The sequence below is a fragment of the Scyliorhinus torazame genome, chromosome 10 (genome assembly GCF_047496885.1).
Source record: "Scyliorhinus torazame isolate Kashiwa2021f chromosome 10, sScyTor2.1, whole genome shotgun sequence".
In the NCBI taxonomy this organism is placed as follows: Eukaryota; Metazoa; Chordata; class Chondrichthyes; order Carcharhiniformes; family Scyliorhinidae; genus Scyliorhinus; species Scyliorhinus torazame.
The window spans coordinates 63049933-63065110 of record NC_092716.1 but is presented as its reverse complement, the minus strand read 5'-3'; the positions used below and the strand labels follow the sequence as shown (position 1 = coordinate 63065110).

At 47.0% G+C, this 15178-nt stretch overlaps 1 protein-coding gene across 6 annotated transcripts in view; it reads left to right on the top strand.

Annotated features, from left to right (window-relative positions):
• abcc12 (ATP-binding cassette, sub-family C (CFTR/MRP), member 12) overlaps positions 1-15178 on the top strand; it is a 296461-nt gene that overhangs the window by 244220 nt on the left and 37063 nt on the right. For all 6 annotated transcript variants that reach the window (XM_072518199.1, XM_072518200.1, XM_072518198.1 and 3 more), the window contains one exon: positions 4304-4530. In XM_072518199.1, the coding sequence (XP_072374300.1) occupies positions 4304-4530 (227 nt within the window). The remainder of the gene's footprint in view (positions 1-4303; positions 4531-15178) is intronic.

The following is a 15178-nucleotide window of genomic DNA, read 5'->3' as shown; positions in this document are numbered from 1 at the left end:
GCACCCGTTCCAAAGCCTCCACGTCCTTCCTATAATGCGGTGACCAGAACTGTACGCAATACTCCAAATGCGGCCGTACCAGAGTTCTGTACAGCTGCAACATGACCTCCTGACTCCGGAACTCAATCCCTCTACCAATAAAGGCCAACACTCCATAGGCCTTCTTCACCACCCTATCAACCTGGGTGGCAACTTTCAGGGATCTATGTACATGGACACCTAGATCCCTCTGCTCATCCACACTTTCAAGAACTTTTCCATTAGCCAAATATTCCACATTCCTGTTTTTCCTTCCAAAGTGAATCACCTCACACTTCTCTACATTAAACTCCATTTGCCACCTCTCAGCCCAGCACTGCAGCTTATCTATATCCCTCTGTAACCTGCTACTTCCTTCCACACTATCGACAACACCACCGGATCAAGAGTTCTGTGTGCTCGCTCGCCGAAACGTGCGGGCAGCTGCAGTTTCTCCCCAACACCAGGAGCGCACGGTAGAATTCTTCCAGCAATTCCCCAGGGATTTGTCGCCTCGTTGCTAGCAGATGTCGGGCGTAGACCTGTTTTACCAGGCGAATATAATGTCCTTTTAGCAGCTCCATTGCTGCATCGAAGTCGTCCGCGTACTCGATGAGGGTGTAAATTTCCGGGCTCACCCTCGAGTGCAGGACTTGCAATTTCTGTTCTCCCGTGGGTGTGTTTTCGGCCGTTCCGAGATATCCTTTAAAACACGCCAGCCAGTGCTTGAAGGTTGCCGCTGAGTTCGCCACGTGGGGGCTGAGTTGCAGACACTCCGGCTTCATTTGGAGCTCCATCCTTTTAAATCTAGCTTATTAAATTGATGCATGATCAATGACCACTAAAGCGTGGTTGTAGTCCAACTGAAGGCTTTAATAAGCTAGATGTTTCCCCCAGCAGCTCAGGTACAGAAGGAAGGCTGCTGGGGCGGCACGTGCTCTTATACCCCGCCTTGCAGGGCGGAGCTACCATACAGCTTGACCAATAGGAAACATACAATATCTACCAATGGTGTTCCAGCATTACCAGGTCCCGTAATACCTCAACACAAACTACCACAGGGGACCACCACGACCCGATACAATATAGACAGCAGTCGGCCCAACTCCCACTCATAATTGTGCGAGGGATAAGGTCAAGTAACATGGGCAGTGATTGGCTCCAGAAGATCCAACTGGACTGGCTAGAAATTTTTAAATTGGGGACTAGTGGATTTTATGAGGTTAATAATAAATACCCCAAAGTCATCCAAGAGGGCCACAGTAAAATAAAAGGAGCCAGGGCCAAAATCTATGTTGACCCCAACACCGTGCCAAAATACTTTATGGCACAGCCAGCCCCATACACATTGCTTGAGAAGGTGGAAACTGAGTTTGAGCGGTTGGAAAACCTCAGGATAATATAGCCAGTGCAGTTTGCAGAGTGGGCCACATCTGTAGTTTCCGTCATCAAACCCAACAAGTCAATCCATCTTAGCAGGGATTATAAACTTACAATCAACAAGGTCTCAGAACTGCACCAGTGCCGCATGTCACGCATAGAGGAATAGTGTGGCAAATTGGCAGGTGGCCAAACCTTTACAAAAACATGGCATAAGCCACACCACCCTACAGCTGAAACTAGATAAACCATCCAGAAAGTACATCACGATTAAGATCCATAAGGATCTGTACAAACATACATGCCTGACCTTTGGAATCTCGTCGGCATGCGCCATCTTTCAGCATGTCATGGAAAATATTATTCAAGGGCTACCCAAGATGGCAGTACATCTCGATGACGTATTACTGCTGGGTCTACTGAACAAGAGCATCAAGCAAACTTGGAGGAGGACCTGAGCTCCTAATGGAGCTACACAACAGTCACCCAGAGGTTTCAAAAATGAAGATGCTCAAGATAAGCTCAGGTTCGATTCGGATAATGCAGACTTGGTGAAGCAATGCTCCTAATGCCAGGAGAACCGAGGCTCCCAGCTTCGGCCTCGTTACATCTGTGGGAGTGGCCAAGAAGACCATGGGTATGGGTACATGTAGACTTTGCTGGTTCATTTTTGGCATTGATGTTCCTCATCATACTAAGTTGCCCACACAAAACAGATGGAAGTGTACCATATGCCCTCAGGCCATAACTTAGACTTTAAAAAACAGGATGAGGAAACAACCGACTGGTTCCATGAACACAATGTTGGCTTGATTCCTGTTCGACTACCGAGCTACACTACACACAACAGGAGTCGCCCTGGCGGATATATTGATGGGGACGACGACTTCACACCAGGCTGAGCCTGCTATTTCCCAATTTGGTAGTGAGGTGGAGTCCAAACAGGGTAGTCAAAGAAAACCACGTCTCCAACTCCAGTTGAGAGTCTCTGGCATAGGGCCTCAGCCTGTGGGGGACCCCAGGGTCGTCTCCCCAACAGTGAGGACTCAAAATATGATATGGAGGCTGAGGGCACTGGTCTACCTTGGGAGACCAGTACCGAGGACGAACCAGCATCAGTGACCCTCAGGCGCTCCTTGAGGAAGCGAAGGTCACCCGTCTGCTTCAGCCCCCCCCGATCTGACTCCACCTGACTCGAGGCTGAGCATTAAAAGGCAGAAGAGGCCTTACCATTGTGGGAACAATGAAACAGACATAAGGAGGTGGGATGTCATACCTCCTACGAAGACCACGGGGGATTGCTGACTGATCTCCCTGTGGGCTTTTGTGGAGTATGAGATCTCGTAGTGAGCAGGCCGAGGGGTCCACGATGGTGATTCGATAGCTGGGCTTTAAATACTGATCCCGACCTGGACCAGAAAGTTCCCGATGGCCCTGGGGTGGGACGCTTGCTCTGTAAACTGTGGCTGTCGGGGAGTAAACCTTCTTTCCTTCGAGCCTGGATTCACCTGTGATTATTAGTGACCTTTGAAAGATGTTCCATTTTTAAAGGGTCTGTCAAAGATCTTTCAACAACTGCAATGTAAAGCTTCAAGATGTATTCTTCATCTCTTGCCTCAATCAAAGATAGACTGTCACTACTTCCACCATGATATCACGATACTTGCCAAACATGAATTGCAATGTTTGTCACACAAAGAAATTTATTGTCTTGATTCTTGCTAATTACTTAAAATTAGTGAGCTTATTAGAATCTCTTCCCCAATAAGTTTGAATTACCCTGAAAGAGCAGTTGGTAACTGTTAACTCTTCTGGTGTTTCTTCTGCCATTGCCCTCTGGTTTGAGATAAACTTAGTGTTCAGAGGCTTTTGCTCCCCAATATTATATCCTGTTCTTAATAAAATGTGCTTCCAATTGGTTTCTCCAAACATGGAGGGCCAGATTTTAAAATAGAAACAGAATTGAAGGCAGATGGCTCTGCAATTTCCCATCACTGGCCAACAAGCTGGTCTCCGACCACCGTCCAACCTGTGGGTCTTGTTAGTGCAGGCAGGATTGGGGGGGGGGGGCTGACGGGGAGAGGGTTGGCGGGAGGGGACTGTGACAGCAGTGGATAGCTTATTTGCCCAATTAAAGGGCTGGCACACCCTCTACTGAGGCAGCAGCTGTTAGGTGGAGGGAGCCAATGTTCCATTCAGATGGTGACCCAACCCCTTCACCCCCCCCCCCCCCCCCCACCTCCCTTTCATCACATCCACCATTGCTGTTAGTTCAGAGCTATAGTCATCCAGTGGAGGGGTTATCCCTTCACAATAACGATCTGGCAACGTCTGCACTTTTAATGGTAAAAAACTTTTAAATATTATTCAGACAGCGCAGAGCACTTCCACCTTGAAGCATTTTCTCTCTCTCTTTCTCTCTCCCAACTGCATAAGTAGCACCCACCACTGATGGTGGGACTGCCAATATCAGTGCTGAAAGGATTCGTACTGGCACTCCAAACATGGGATCCTACCAGCATCCTTAATTGGACAACAAGCGCACACCCTGGCCATAATTGACCTGGTTGTCAAAAGTTGCAACAAACGTCAACTGCCTACTGCTGGGTTGGGACCTTGAAGTTCATGAGCCACCATGTGAAACAACAATTCAATTCATGGTTGCATTTTCTGCCTAGTTTCATCTACACAGCAAGGATATCTCAGACGTGAATGGTTCCTACATTGATCATTTACACAAGTATTCCTGATGAATGGACAGTCAAAACCTATTTATAACAGACAAACAATCATCTTGCAAGAGTTATTAAAAAGTACTAACATAAGCCTCACTTTATATTCACTTGGTTAATAACCACTTAATTTAGAAATGACATTTAATTTGTTTTCTGCTTTTTGAAAAAAGATTTTAAACTGTCCAATGAAGTTCTTTGACGTCACCCCAAGTGGAAGGCTAATTAACCGTTTTTCGAAGGACATGGATGAAATAGATGTGAGGCTACCTTTTTATGCTGAGAATTTTCTGCAAATGGCATTGATAATACTGTTCACAATGGCAACTGTTGCAGCAGTGTTTCCATATCTTCTCATCGCGTTGGCTATTATACTTTTCCTTTTTGCTGTCCTGTTCAGGTTAGTTTTATGTTTGTTATTTTTTTAAAAATACATTTAATAATGAAATGTGGAAGCAAAAAAAGGGCATGGCTGTTAATTTACAGCTTTACATAAATTCAATCCTATTTCTGGTCTGAAGGATTTAGAGATTTTTACTGGTGTAGTGGAGATTAAATTCAGTTTCATGTTAGAATTCTCCACATCAGTCTTGGGATGTGAAGCTCTGTGCAAAGATCAAAAAATCATAAAATATACCCCACTGGGATCAACATTAAAAAAATTCCAGATGGCAAATTGAAAATTCAAGATCACTTTTGGAAGATTTAATGACACATTGAGGCTACCTATGGTTACCGTGTAACAAGACATCAGAGAGTTTAAACTAAAAGATGCAAATGCTGGAAATACACAGTTGATCCAGCAACATTTGAAAAGAAAGATCAACATCTTGAGTCCTTGCTCGGAAAATCTATTTAAAATATTTTAATGAAGATCCTACACTTGAAATGTTAACCCATTTTTTCTCCTTTCAGGAACTGGCAGCCTTATCTGCTGATTTCCAGGATTTTCTGTTTTTATGTCACAATAGACACTTCACTATTAGTTACCTTCTGCTGAAAGTGTTTGAGTACCTCTATCAAGTTCTTAATTATAATAATAATCTTTATTTTTGCAAGTGGGTTACATTAATACTGCAATTAAGTTACTTCAATGGAAGTGCAAGAGAAACTACATTTAATTGCACGCAATTTTAATAGGAAAACGAGCTTGTGATTTTTGTTATGTCAGTTCATTACGCTGATTATATAACCAGGCATTAGCTGTGGCTCAGTAGTCACATGTACACATCTGAGTCATTCAGACGCCACAGTCTTGAGTATGTTGTCTAGGTATTTTTAAAGTAGCGTTGTGGGAAGTCTGCATTGCCATCAATGGGCTTCTTCGGATAACCAACCTGCCCTCCCAGGGGGACATGAAAGATCCATCACACTATTCAATGAGAAACATAGGAATTGATTTGGTGTTTTGGTCAGTATTACAAAAAACAAATGACCTGGTCATTATATCATTGCTCTGACCTGGGGTACATCGACCCATGACCTTCCATGCACAATAGTCCGTTTTGCCTAGGTTCAGTATGCTGGAATTAGGATAGACAGAGCCATAATAGAGCAACCGAGTGACCTCATTGCTGCTCGGCAGTCTTCTCCCACGCAAGTCACTTGATGAGCTGAGGGAGGATCCAGTAGAAAGGGATTGGAAACAGTTGCAGAAATGATGAAGCTATCTCTCAGGGCAATGCTGCATTCATCCCACCCAATTGCACAACACGAATCATTTAGGACGCGCTATACAACCTGAAGAACCAGGCAGCGATGGAAGTACTGTCTCCTGACTCAGCACACGTATTCCGGAAAAAACTACCGCGACAAAAACGTAAAAGAAATCTCAATCTAAATCAAAAGTTCATATAATGAAAATTAAGATAATAAATTGATTCAATCAAATAAAAGCAAACAACTGCAGTCACTGGAAATCTGAAATAAAAACAAAAGTGCTAGATAAACTCAGCAAGGCTGGAATATCAGGAGAGAGAAACAGTTAATGTTTCAAACCCATATGACTTTTCTTCAGAACTGAATCTGATCTATTCCTGAACTCCTATTCTGCTCCACCACCTCCACCTTCCTCTCCAACTACATAATCCATCACATCTCTGTCCTCTTCAGCTGTGAAGAAGAGTCATACGGACTCGAAACGTTAACTCTATTTCTCTCTCTACATATGCTGCTGAGTTTATCCAACTTTTTCCAACTTTATTTTATATTATATGTAACAAATTGATTATTTATGAAAACCACCTTGCGTACATGTAATTAGTACTGGTTGTAAACATGGTGGGACTTCTCCAGAACACATTTGGAGTAAATTAACAGGCACATTGTCAACTAAAAAAAACCCAGCAAGTAATACTGCCATGTATTTAAATATGCTTTGACACCTTAATGACAGCAATGCACAAAACGGTTCTGCACATAAAGCACAGCCTAAGGCAAATCAGATGAGAAACAGGCCAAATGTCTGCTAAAATGATTCATCAAACACCTACTCACCAGTGCAGTGTAGGATTTGAAGGAAATATCTGCTGTATTTTTTGAGATATGCCTTCTAATTAAATCTAAAATTGAGGCAACTTCATTTAAAACGAAGAATTTCAACCAGCGTAACCTCGATAAATATCTTATTACATTCCGAATTAACAAACAGATATAAAAATAAAAACACAAGTTCCAACAGAATCAACAATGGGCAGGAGGGCTTCCAGTGGCGACATGAAAGTGGAGGTCGCACATTGGGTGGCCCCCATTAGAGCCTTCATTTTTTGGCCCTTTTCACCCAGTTTTGAGGGAGATTTTATATGATCGGTCTCCAGTAAAGTTGTGGTTATCAGAGGATGTTGAAAACTCAACAGAAGAATACAGGAAGAAAAGGAATGAGCTCTCGTCCACCTGAGAGCTCGAGTTCGGTGAGGAGTGCTGTGGAAGGAAAGATGGTGGGGCCAAGCTCGCTGGGTGGGACTGCACCATAACTGTGGACATGCAGGCCGAGGTGATGGCGGTGGAGTTTGAGCGGCAGTTTGCCAAGCATTTTGAGCAGCATGGAAAAGAGATGATGGGAATGCTCAAACAGTTGGTGGATGGCACGTTGGCCCCAGTGACGGTGCTCTTGAAAAGACATCGACAGTGGTGCGGGAGCAGGTAGAGGTGTTGCAGAGCATGGACGAGGCATTCTTAAGGCATATCGACCAGCCCGCCTCAGTGGGAGAGGAACTGTGGAATGTGGAGGAGAGTAATAAAGGACTGAGAGCCAAAATGGAGGACTTGGGGCACAGGACACGGTGCAGAATCTTCGGATCGTGAGGGGTCGGAGGGCCGGAGTTGCCGGGGTACGTTTGGAGATGTTTACCAAGTTCTTGGGAGAGGAGGCGAACATGTCCCTCTTTGAGCTGGATAGGGCTGATCGGTCGCTCTGGCCGAAGCCAAAGGCGAGTGATCCACTAAGAGCTGTGATGGTCTGTTTTCACAGCTATCAGATGAAGGAGAAGGTCTCGAGATGGGCCAAGCTGAATCAGGAGGTGAGGTGGGAAGGCAGTGGTATTCATATAGACCAGGATGTCACGGAGGAGCTGGCAAAACGACGGACGGCTTTTAACAGGGCGAAGGCGACACTTTTATTGGTGCAATGTGCAGTTCGAGGTGGTCTACCTGGCGAAATTTAGTCACGCGTAACTCCAGAAACTATTACTGAGGTGGCAGAGGAGGCGGAGGCGCTCGTGAAGGCTGAAGGATTGGGACTGAATTGAGTTTGTACTTGTTTTCTTATGTTGTGGTTGAGAGGGCTTGGTCTGGGGACAGTGGGATAATGTGTTGTGGAGGGGGGGGGCTCTTTCCCCTTTTGTTTAGGGGATTTATCATGTTTGGTTGGTTTAGAAGGACTGGGCATGTGGGGGTTTTCTGTTGGTTTTTGTACGAGGTATGTGGGGGAGGGAGCTCTGGTGGGTACGACCTCACTTGCAAACTTAAAATGGCGTGTCCACGGGTGCGAGGTGGGGGAATGGCAACGGCCGAGCCTGTGTGGACAGGTTTCGATGGGCCTGGGAAGTGTGAATACTGGAGGTATGGGGAGGATGCAGGGAGGAGTGGTTTGGAGGAGAAGTGGTTGGATGGTTTCTGGGAAGGGGGGGAGAAGGACCAGAATAGGCTTCAGAAGGATTGGGTGAGTCAGGTGTTCGGGTTTTGATAGCAGGGCCTGAGGGTTAGTGGTACTGGTGGGTAAGAGAGTTAGGTGTCAGATGGAGACGGTGGCGGCAGATCCGGAGGGCAGATACGTTATATTAACGGGTGCTTTGGAGGGGCGGTTGGTTTTGTTGCTTAGCGTGTATGCCCTGAATTGGGATCATTTATGGTTTATCAAGAGGATGTTGGCGGCTAAACCAAGTCTGGACAGGCACCAGTTAATATTAGGTGGGGATTTAAATACAGTGTTGCATCCGAAAATGGATCGATCTAAGCCGTGCTCATTGACCCCTTCGCGGGAAAACAAGGGTGTGGGCAGCTTTTATCAAGGAGATGGACGGAGTGGACCCATGGCGGTTCTTACATCCAGGGGGCAGAGAGCATTCCTTTTTTTTCGCCAGTGCATAATGTATAATCGAGGATTTATTTATTTATTATGGGGAGGTCGTTGTCGGGGGTGAGGAAAGCGGAATACTCAGTGATTATCATTTCGAATCATGCTCCGCATTTGGTGGATGTGGTCCTTGAGAAGGAGCCTGAACAGAGGCCGGAGTGGAGCTTGGATATGGGTCTGCTTGTGGATCTGAATTTTTCTGTGAGGATGGGGAAGGTGATTGTTGATTATGTGGGGTTTCATAAGAAAGAGGAGGTCTCACCTTCGGTGGTTTGGGAGCTGCTGAAGTCGGTGGTAAGGGGCGGGATCAGGTGGATAGGGAGGCAAGAGAGGAGCGGCAGCAGCAGGTGGATGAAATCTTGGAAGTTGATGGGAAGAAAACGGGGAGATGTCGGCAGCCACTTTTGGGAAGCGCTAAAAACGGTGGTCCGAGGCGAGATTATCTTGATCAAGGCATATGTGGATAAGGAAAGGAGGGAGGGATATGAATGGCAAATGAGCAAGATTGTGGAGGTAGATAGGGAGTACGCGAGGATGCCCGCCATGGAGGGATTGACGAGGAAAAAAACATTACAGGGGCAATTTGGATAGGCTGACAACGGGGAGGGCTGTAGGACAGTTGTGTCGGGCAAGAGGGGCGCAGTACGAATATGGGGAGAAGGCTGACAAATATTAGCGCATCAGCTACAGAGGCAGGTCGCGTCCAGGGAAATATTGAAGATACGTACTGGGGCAGGGGATGTAATGTTGGTGCTGGGGCAGATAAACAAAGCGTTCAGGGATTATTATAAGGAGCTGTAAAAGGACGGACCCGGGGGGCGGGGGGGGGGGGGAGGTGAAGCGGGGGACATGGGACAGTTATTAGACAAACTGGAGTTCCCACAGTTGGAGGAAGAGAAGAGACAGGCGCGGAGGATCCCCAGGACTGAGGGAGATATTGGAAAGTATAAGGGGTATGAAGTCGGGGAAGCCCTGAGGCCTGATGGCTACCCGGCGGAATTTTATGAGACGTTCACTGCGGACCAGGTGTAACACCTCTTGGGGGCTTTTAATGAGTCGTTGGAGAAGGAAGAGCTGCCAGAGACGATGACACAGGCAACGATCACATTAATGCCAAAAAGAGGAAGGACCTGTTGGAATAATGGGTGGTATAGGCCCATATCATTATTAAATACACACTTGGAAGTGCTGGCTAAATTGGTGACGGGAAGGATGGACGGATGTGTCCCAGTCTTGGTTGCAGAGGTCAAACAGGCTTCGTAAAGGGCAGGCAGCTTTCCAACAATATAAGGAGGCTATTAAATATGATCATGACCCCGTCGAGAGCTCAGATACCGGAGGTAGTGAAGTCCATGGATGTGCCAAATGCATTCGACCGGGTGAACTGGCAGTCCCTGTTAGATGTCCTGGAAAGATTTGGGGTAGGATGAAATTTGTGGCGTGGGTGCGGCTGTTATATGTGGCACCGAAGGCGAGTGTGTGGACCAATGACATGGGTTCACAGAACTTTGAACTACACAGAGGTACAAGGAAGGGGTGCCCGCTGTCGGCGCTGCTATTTGCGCTGGCTATAGAGCCTCTGGCAATGATTCTTAGGGGTCGGCAGAGTGGCGAGGGATTATGAGGGGATGAAGGGAGCAATATAGTTTGTTGCTATATGCGGACGAACTACTATTGTATGCTTCAGACACGCTGAAGAGCATGAAGAGGATTATGGGCCAGTTGGGGAAGTTTGGGTCGTTCTCGGGATATAAGTTAAATGTAGGGAAAAGCAAAGTGTTCCCGGTAAATGAGTTGGGTCGGCGAGTCAATTTAGGGGAGGATACCATTTAAGGTGGCCAGAGACAGGTTTAGATACCTGGGAATTCAGGTAGTGAGGGAATGGGCGATGCTACACAAATGGAATTAAACAAAACTGGTGGAGGAGGCTAGGGAGGATCTCAAGCGGTGGGATACGTTGCACTTGACTTTGGCAGGGAGGGTCCAAGTGGTAAAGATGAACATTCCTGTCCATATGACCAGACATTCATTTTTTAAAAAAATCTAGTGTACCCAATTCATTTTTTTTCCAATTAAGGGGCAATTTAGCATGGCCAATCCACCTAACCTGCACATCTTTGGGTTGTGGGGGCGAAGCCCACGCGGACACGGGGAGAGTGTGCAAACTCCACATGGACAGTGACCCAGAGCCGAGATCGAACCTGGGATCTCGGCGCCGTGAGGCAGCAGGGCTAACCCACTGCGCCAACCTGATGTCCTATTCCAGAGACTCATAACCTTTATACCAAAGGCCTTCTTTTGAAAACTAGGCACGATTATTTTTCACTTTGCATGGGCAGCGAAGGTGCCACAGATTAAGAGGACGCTGTTCAGAGGCAAGGTAGCAGGGAGGGTTGGCATTGCCGAACCTGCTACATTACTATTTGGCGGCAAATGTGGAGAAGGTGAGGCGATAGTGGGAAGGTGAGGCGACAGTGGGAAGGAAAAGGGGTAGATTGGTTAAGATGGAGGAGGAATCCTGTGGAGGGTCCAGCTAAAGGGCTATGGTGACAGCAGGGTTGCCAATGGCACCAAGCAGATACTCGGAGAATCCTGTGGTGCAATCCACGGTGAAGATCTGGGACCAGTTGAGAAGGCACTTTCGGATAGAGGGAATGTTGGTGTTAACGCTGTTGTGTGAAAACTACCGTTTTGAGCTGGGGGGATAGATGGCATGTATAGGAAGTGGAGAGAAGTGGGGCTGGTTTAGGTGAGGGATTTGTATCTGGAAGAAGGGTTTACCAGTATAAATGAATTGAAGGAGAGGGTAGAGCTCCTGAGAGAATGAGTTTAGGGGCTGGATTCTCCGATTCTGGGGCTATGTCCCTACACCTCATGGGAACGGTGGTGTTTTACGCCAGAGAAAATGGCGCAAATCAGCCACCAATTCCCCGTTTTGTTGGGGGCTAGCATGCCAGCAGTGTAGAGCACCTGGCTCTAGCTGCCAATTCGCCCCGGAGCATTGCCGGGACCTTGGCCGCGCTTGCGCATGGTGGCGGCCTGCAGCGGCCGCACCGTGCTACATGGCGCCGGCCGCTCGCGGACCCGACCGGCGAAACAGTGTCCCCTCTTCGGCTGGCTCGCGCCCCCCGGACCACCCCCTCCACAGTGCCCCCAGCCCCGAATAATGTCTCACCCTGCCCGTGGATCGGTCGTCCCCAAACTGTGGCGTCGCTGGACTGAGTTCGCAGCCGCCACGCCGAGTTCCTGATGGGTGAGACCACATGTGTCCCACACCGTAGGGAACTCGGCCAGTCGGAGGCGGAGCATCGGGGAGTGGCGCTGCCCCCGATTTGGTCGGAACTCGGATTCTCCAGCTGGTCGCTGAACGTGATTTCGGCATCGGCAACTGGAGAATCCAGCCTTAGGTAACGTGCGCGGAAGGTTTGGAAAACCCAGGTTGCCGAGGTATAGCCTGCTGGAGTAACTGTTGCTTCCAGATGTGGAAGGGGAGGGCAGAATCAGAGCCATATACAAGGGGCGAGGAGAACATTGAAGTGAGCGGGTGGTGAAGATCAAGAAGAATGGTTTTGTGAGGGCCATGAAGAATCCAGCACGAGTTTGTAGAATCAAAAAGAAATAAATTTATTTACAATGACATATATACAGCAGCAGTACTCCACCACTGCTCTCTCCTCTCCAGCTGGTTCCACACTGGCCAGCTCTATTTATGCAGGTGACTCTGCTAATGATTTCTCCGTCCTCCTCATTGGGTGAGTTCATACTCACTAAGGATTGTGGGATTGCCATTAGTCCCCAGCCAATAATAATCTGGCAGGTTATAACAAATGGGGGAACTGGGAGGGGAAATAAACTGGGGAATATGGAGTGAGGCACTCCGAAGGGTAAATGCGACCTCCTCATGCACAAGGATGAGCCTGATACAATTCAAGATGGGAAACAGGGTACATATGACATGGGCAAGAATGAGTGGGTCGTTTAGGGGTTAGAAAACGGGTGTGAGATGTGTGGGTGGGGACCAGCGAATCACGCACATATGTTCTGGGCCTGCGAAAAGTTGGAGAGATCTGGGTGGGAGTGTTCGCGGCACTAGCAAGGATAGTGGGGGAGGAGGTCCTGCCGGACCCTTTGGCGCTTAAAGAAAAAAGAAAGGTACAGCACAGGAACAGGTCCTTCGGCTCGTTAAGCCTGCACCGACCATGCTGCCTGTCTAAACTAAAATCTTCTACACTTCTGGGGTTCCCATCGTATTCATGCATTTGTCAAGATGCCCCTTAAACGTCATTATCATACCTCTCTATCTTTAATGAATGAATTTCAATCTATGGGGCGAGATCTTCCAACTCCTCACCTCGTGTGGTGGATTCAGTGGGAAATCCCATTGACAACAGCAGGACCAGAAGATCCCGCCGTCAGCCAATGGCAGGCCGCCTCCCACCACCGGGAAACACGCCACAGGGTGGCCATAGAATCTCACCCATGACCTCTAGTTATAGATCTACTCAACAGATGAAATAATTTTTCTCTACCTACTCCATCAATACTTATCATTACCTTGAAAACCCCAACTGTGTTACTCTCTAGCCTTCACTGTCACAAAGAGAAAAGACCCAACTTATCCAACCTTACTGAGTAACCCTGGTAACATCCTTAATCTTCTCTGTAGACCTTTTTGAGGCCTTTACATCTTTTCTGAAGTGTGGTGCCCATAATTGGCCGCATACTCAGGGATAACCAGAAGTTTCTACATTTCTATCATGATCCCTTTGCTTTTACATTCACCTCCTTTACTTATAACCAAGTAACCCATATGTTTTTATAACCACTTTAACAACTTGCCCTGCAATATTTAAGGCTGGTGTATATGGGCATCAAGGTCTCTCTGCTTCTTCAGAATTGTGTTACATATGGAATACTTTCTTTCCGCAGGAGTGCTCCCAAACTGCATCACTTCATACATTTCCTCATTGAACTTCATTGTTATGCTTCTGCCCATTTCACCATCCTGTCTGTCCCAACAATTCTCATCGTTCCCAAGTTTTGTATCAACTATAAACTTTAGCTGGAAGAACTCAGTGAACTATTTGAGATTCATGCGGTGCTCGACTGAAGCTCTCCCCACAGTTCAGCGAAATCATGATGTTGTGGCGCCGAGCCAAGACACGGCATTTACTTTTGGAAATTTGATGTGAGCCAAACTAAGTTCAAATTGGCAACTCCAGGTAAGTTTGGGGTCATGCCAGTTTTTGAGTTCTCTACTTCATGTGCCCTTTCAAGTAACAACACACATGATTGGAGAGCCAAAGTTCTTCAGTACCTGTGTGAGTATTTTATTAAAAGAGTATACTAAACTGTAACACAATTCTAAAAATGCAGAGACCTTGGTGCCCATATACACAACCAATAAGTAATGATGTGGAGATGGGCATTGGACTGGGGTGAGCACAGTAAGAAGTCTTACAACACCAGGTTAAAGTCCAACAGGTTTCTTTCGAATCACTAGCTTTCGGAGCATTGCTCCTTCCTCAGGTAAATGAAGAGGTAGGTTCCAGAAACATATATATAGACAAAGTCAAAAATTCAAGACAATACTTTCAATGCAAGTCTTTGCAGGTAATTAAGCCTTTACAGATCCAGAGAGAGGGATAATCACAGGTTAAAGAGGTGTGAATTGTCTCAAGGTAGGACAGGTGGTAGGATTTCACAAGCCCAGGCCAGATGATGGGGGGTGAATGTAATGTGACATGAATCCGAGGTCCCGGTTGAGGCTGTACTCATGTGTGCGGAACTTGGCTGTATGTCTCTGATCGGCGATTCTGCGTGTCCTAAAGGCCACCTTGGAGAATGCTTACCCGAAGATCAGAGGCTGAATGCTCTTGACTGCTGAAGTGTTCTCCGACTGGAAGGGAACATTCCTGCCTGGTGATTGTCGCGCGATGTCCGTTCATCCATTGTCGCAGCATCTGCATGATCTCGCCAATGTACCACGCTTCGGGACATCCTTTCTTGCAGCATATTAGGTAGATAACGTTGGCCAAGTCGCACGAGTCACATACCTGGTAGATTGTGTTCTCACATGTAATGGTGGCACCCATGTCGATGATCTGCCACGTATTGCAGAGATTGCCATGGCAGGCTTGTGTGGTGTCGTGGTCGCTGTTCTGAATGCTGGGTAGTTTGCTGCAAACAATGATTTGTCTGATGTTGCGCAGTTGTTTGAAGGCAAGTAGTGGGGGTGTGGGGATGACCTTGGCAAGATGTTTGTCTTCATCGATGAAGTGTTGAAGGCTGCGAAGAAGATGTCGTAGTTTCTCCGCTCCGGGGAGGTATTGGACAACAAAGGGTACTCTGTCGGTTTTGTAATAGGACACAAGTAATAGGAGGAAGGCTTTCTGATTTTTATTTATGGTTATTGGCTGATTCACCACACATGGCTTGAGGAGAACAAGAATGTGCTTAACACCTGACAGCTTGT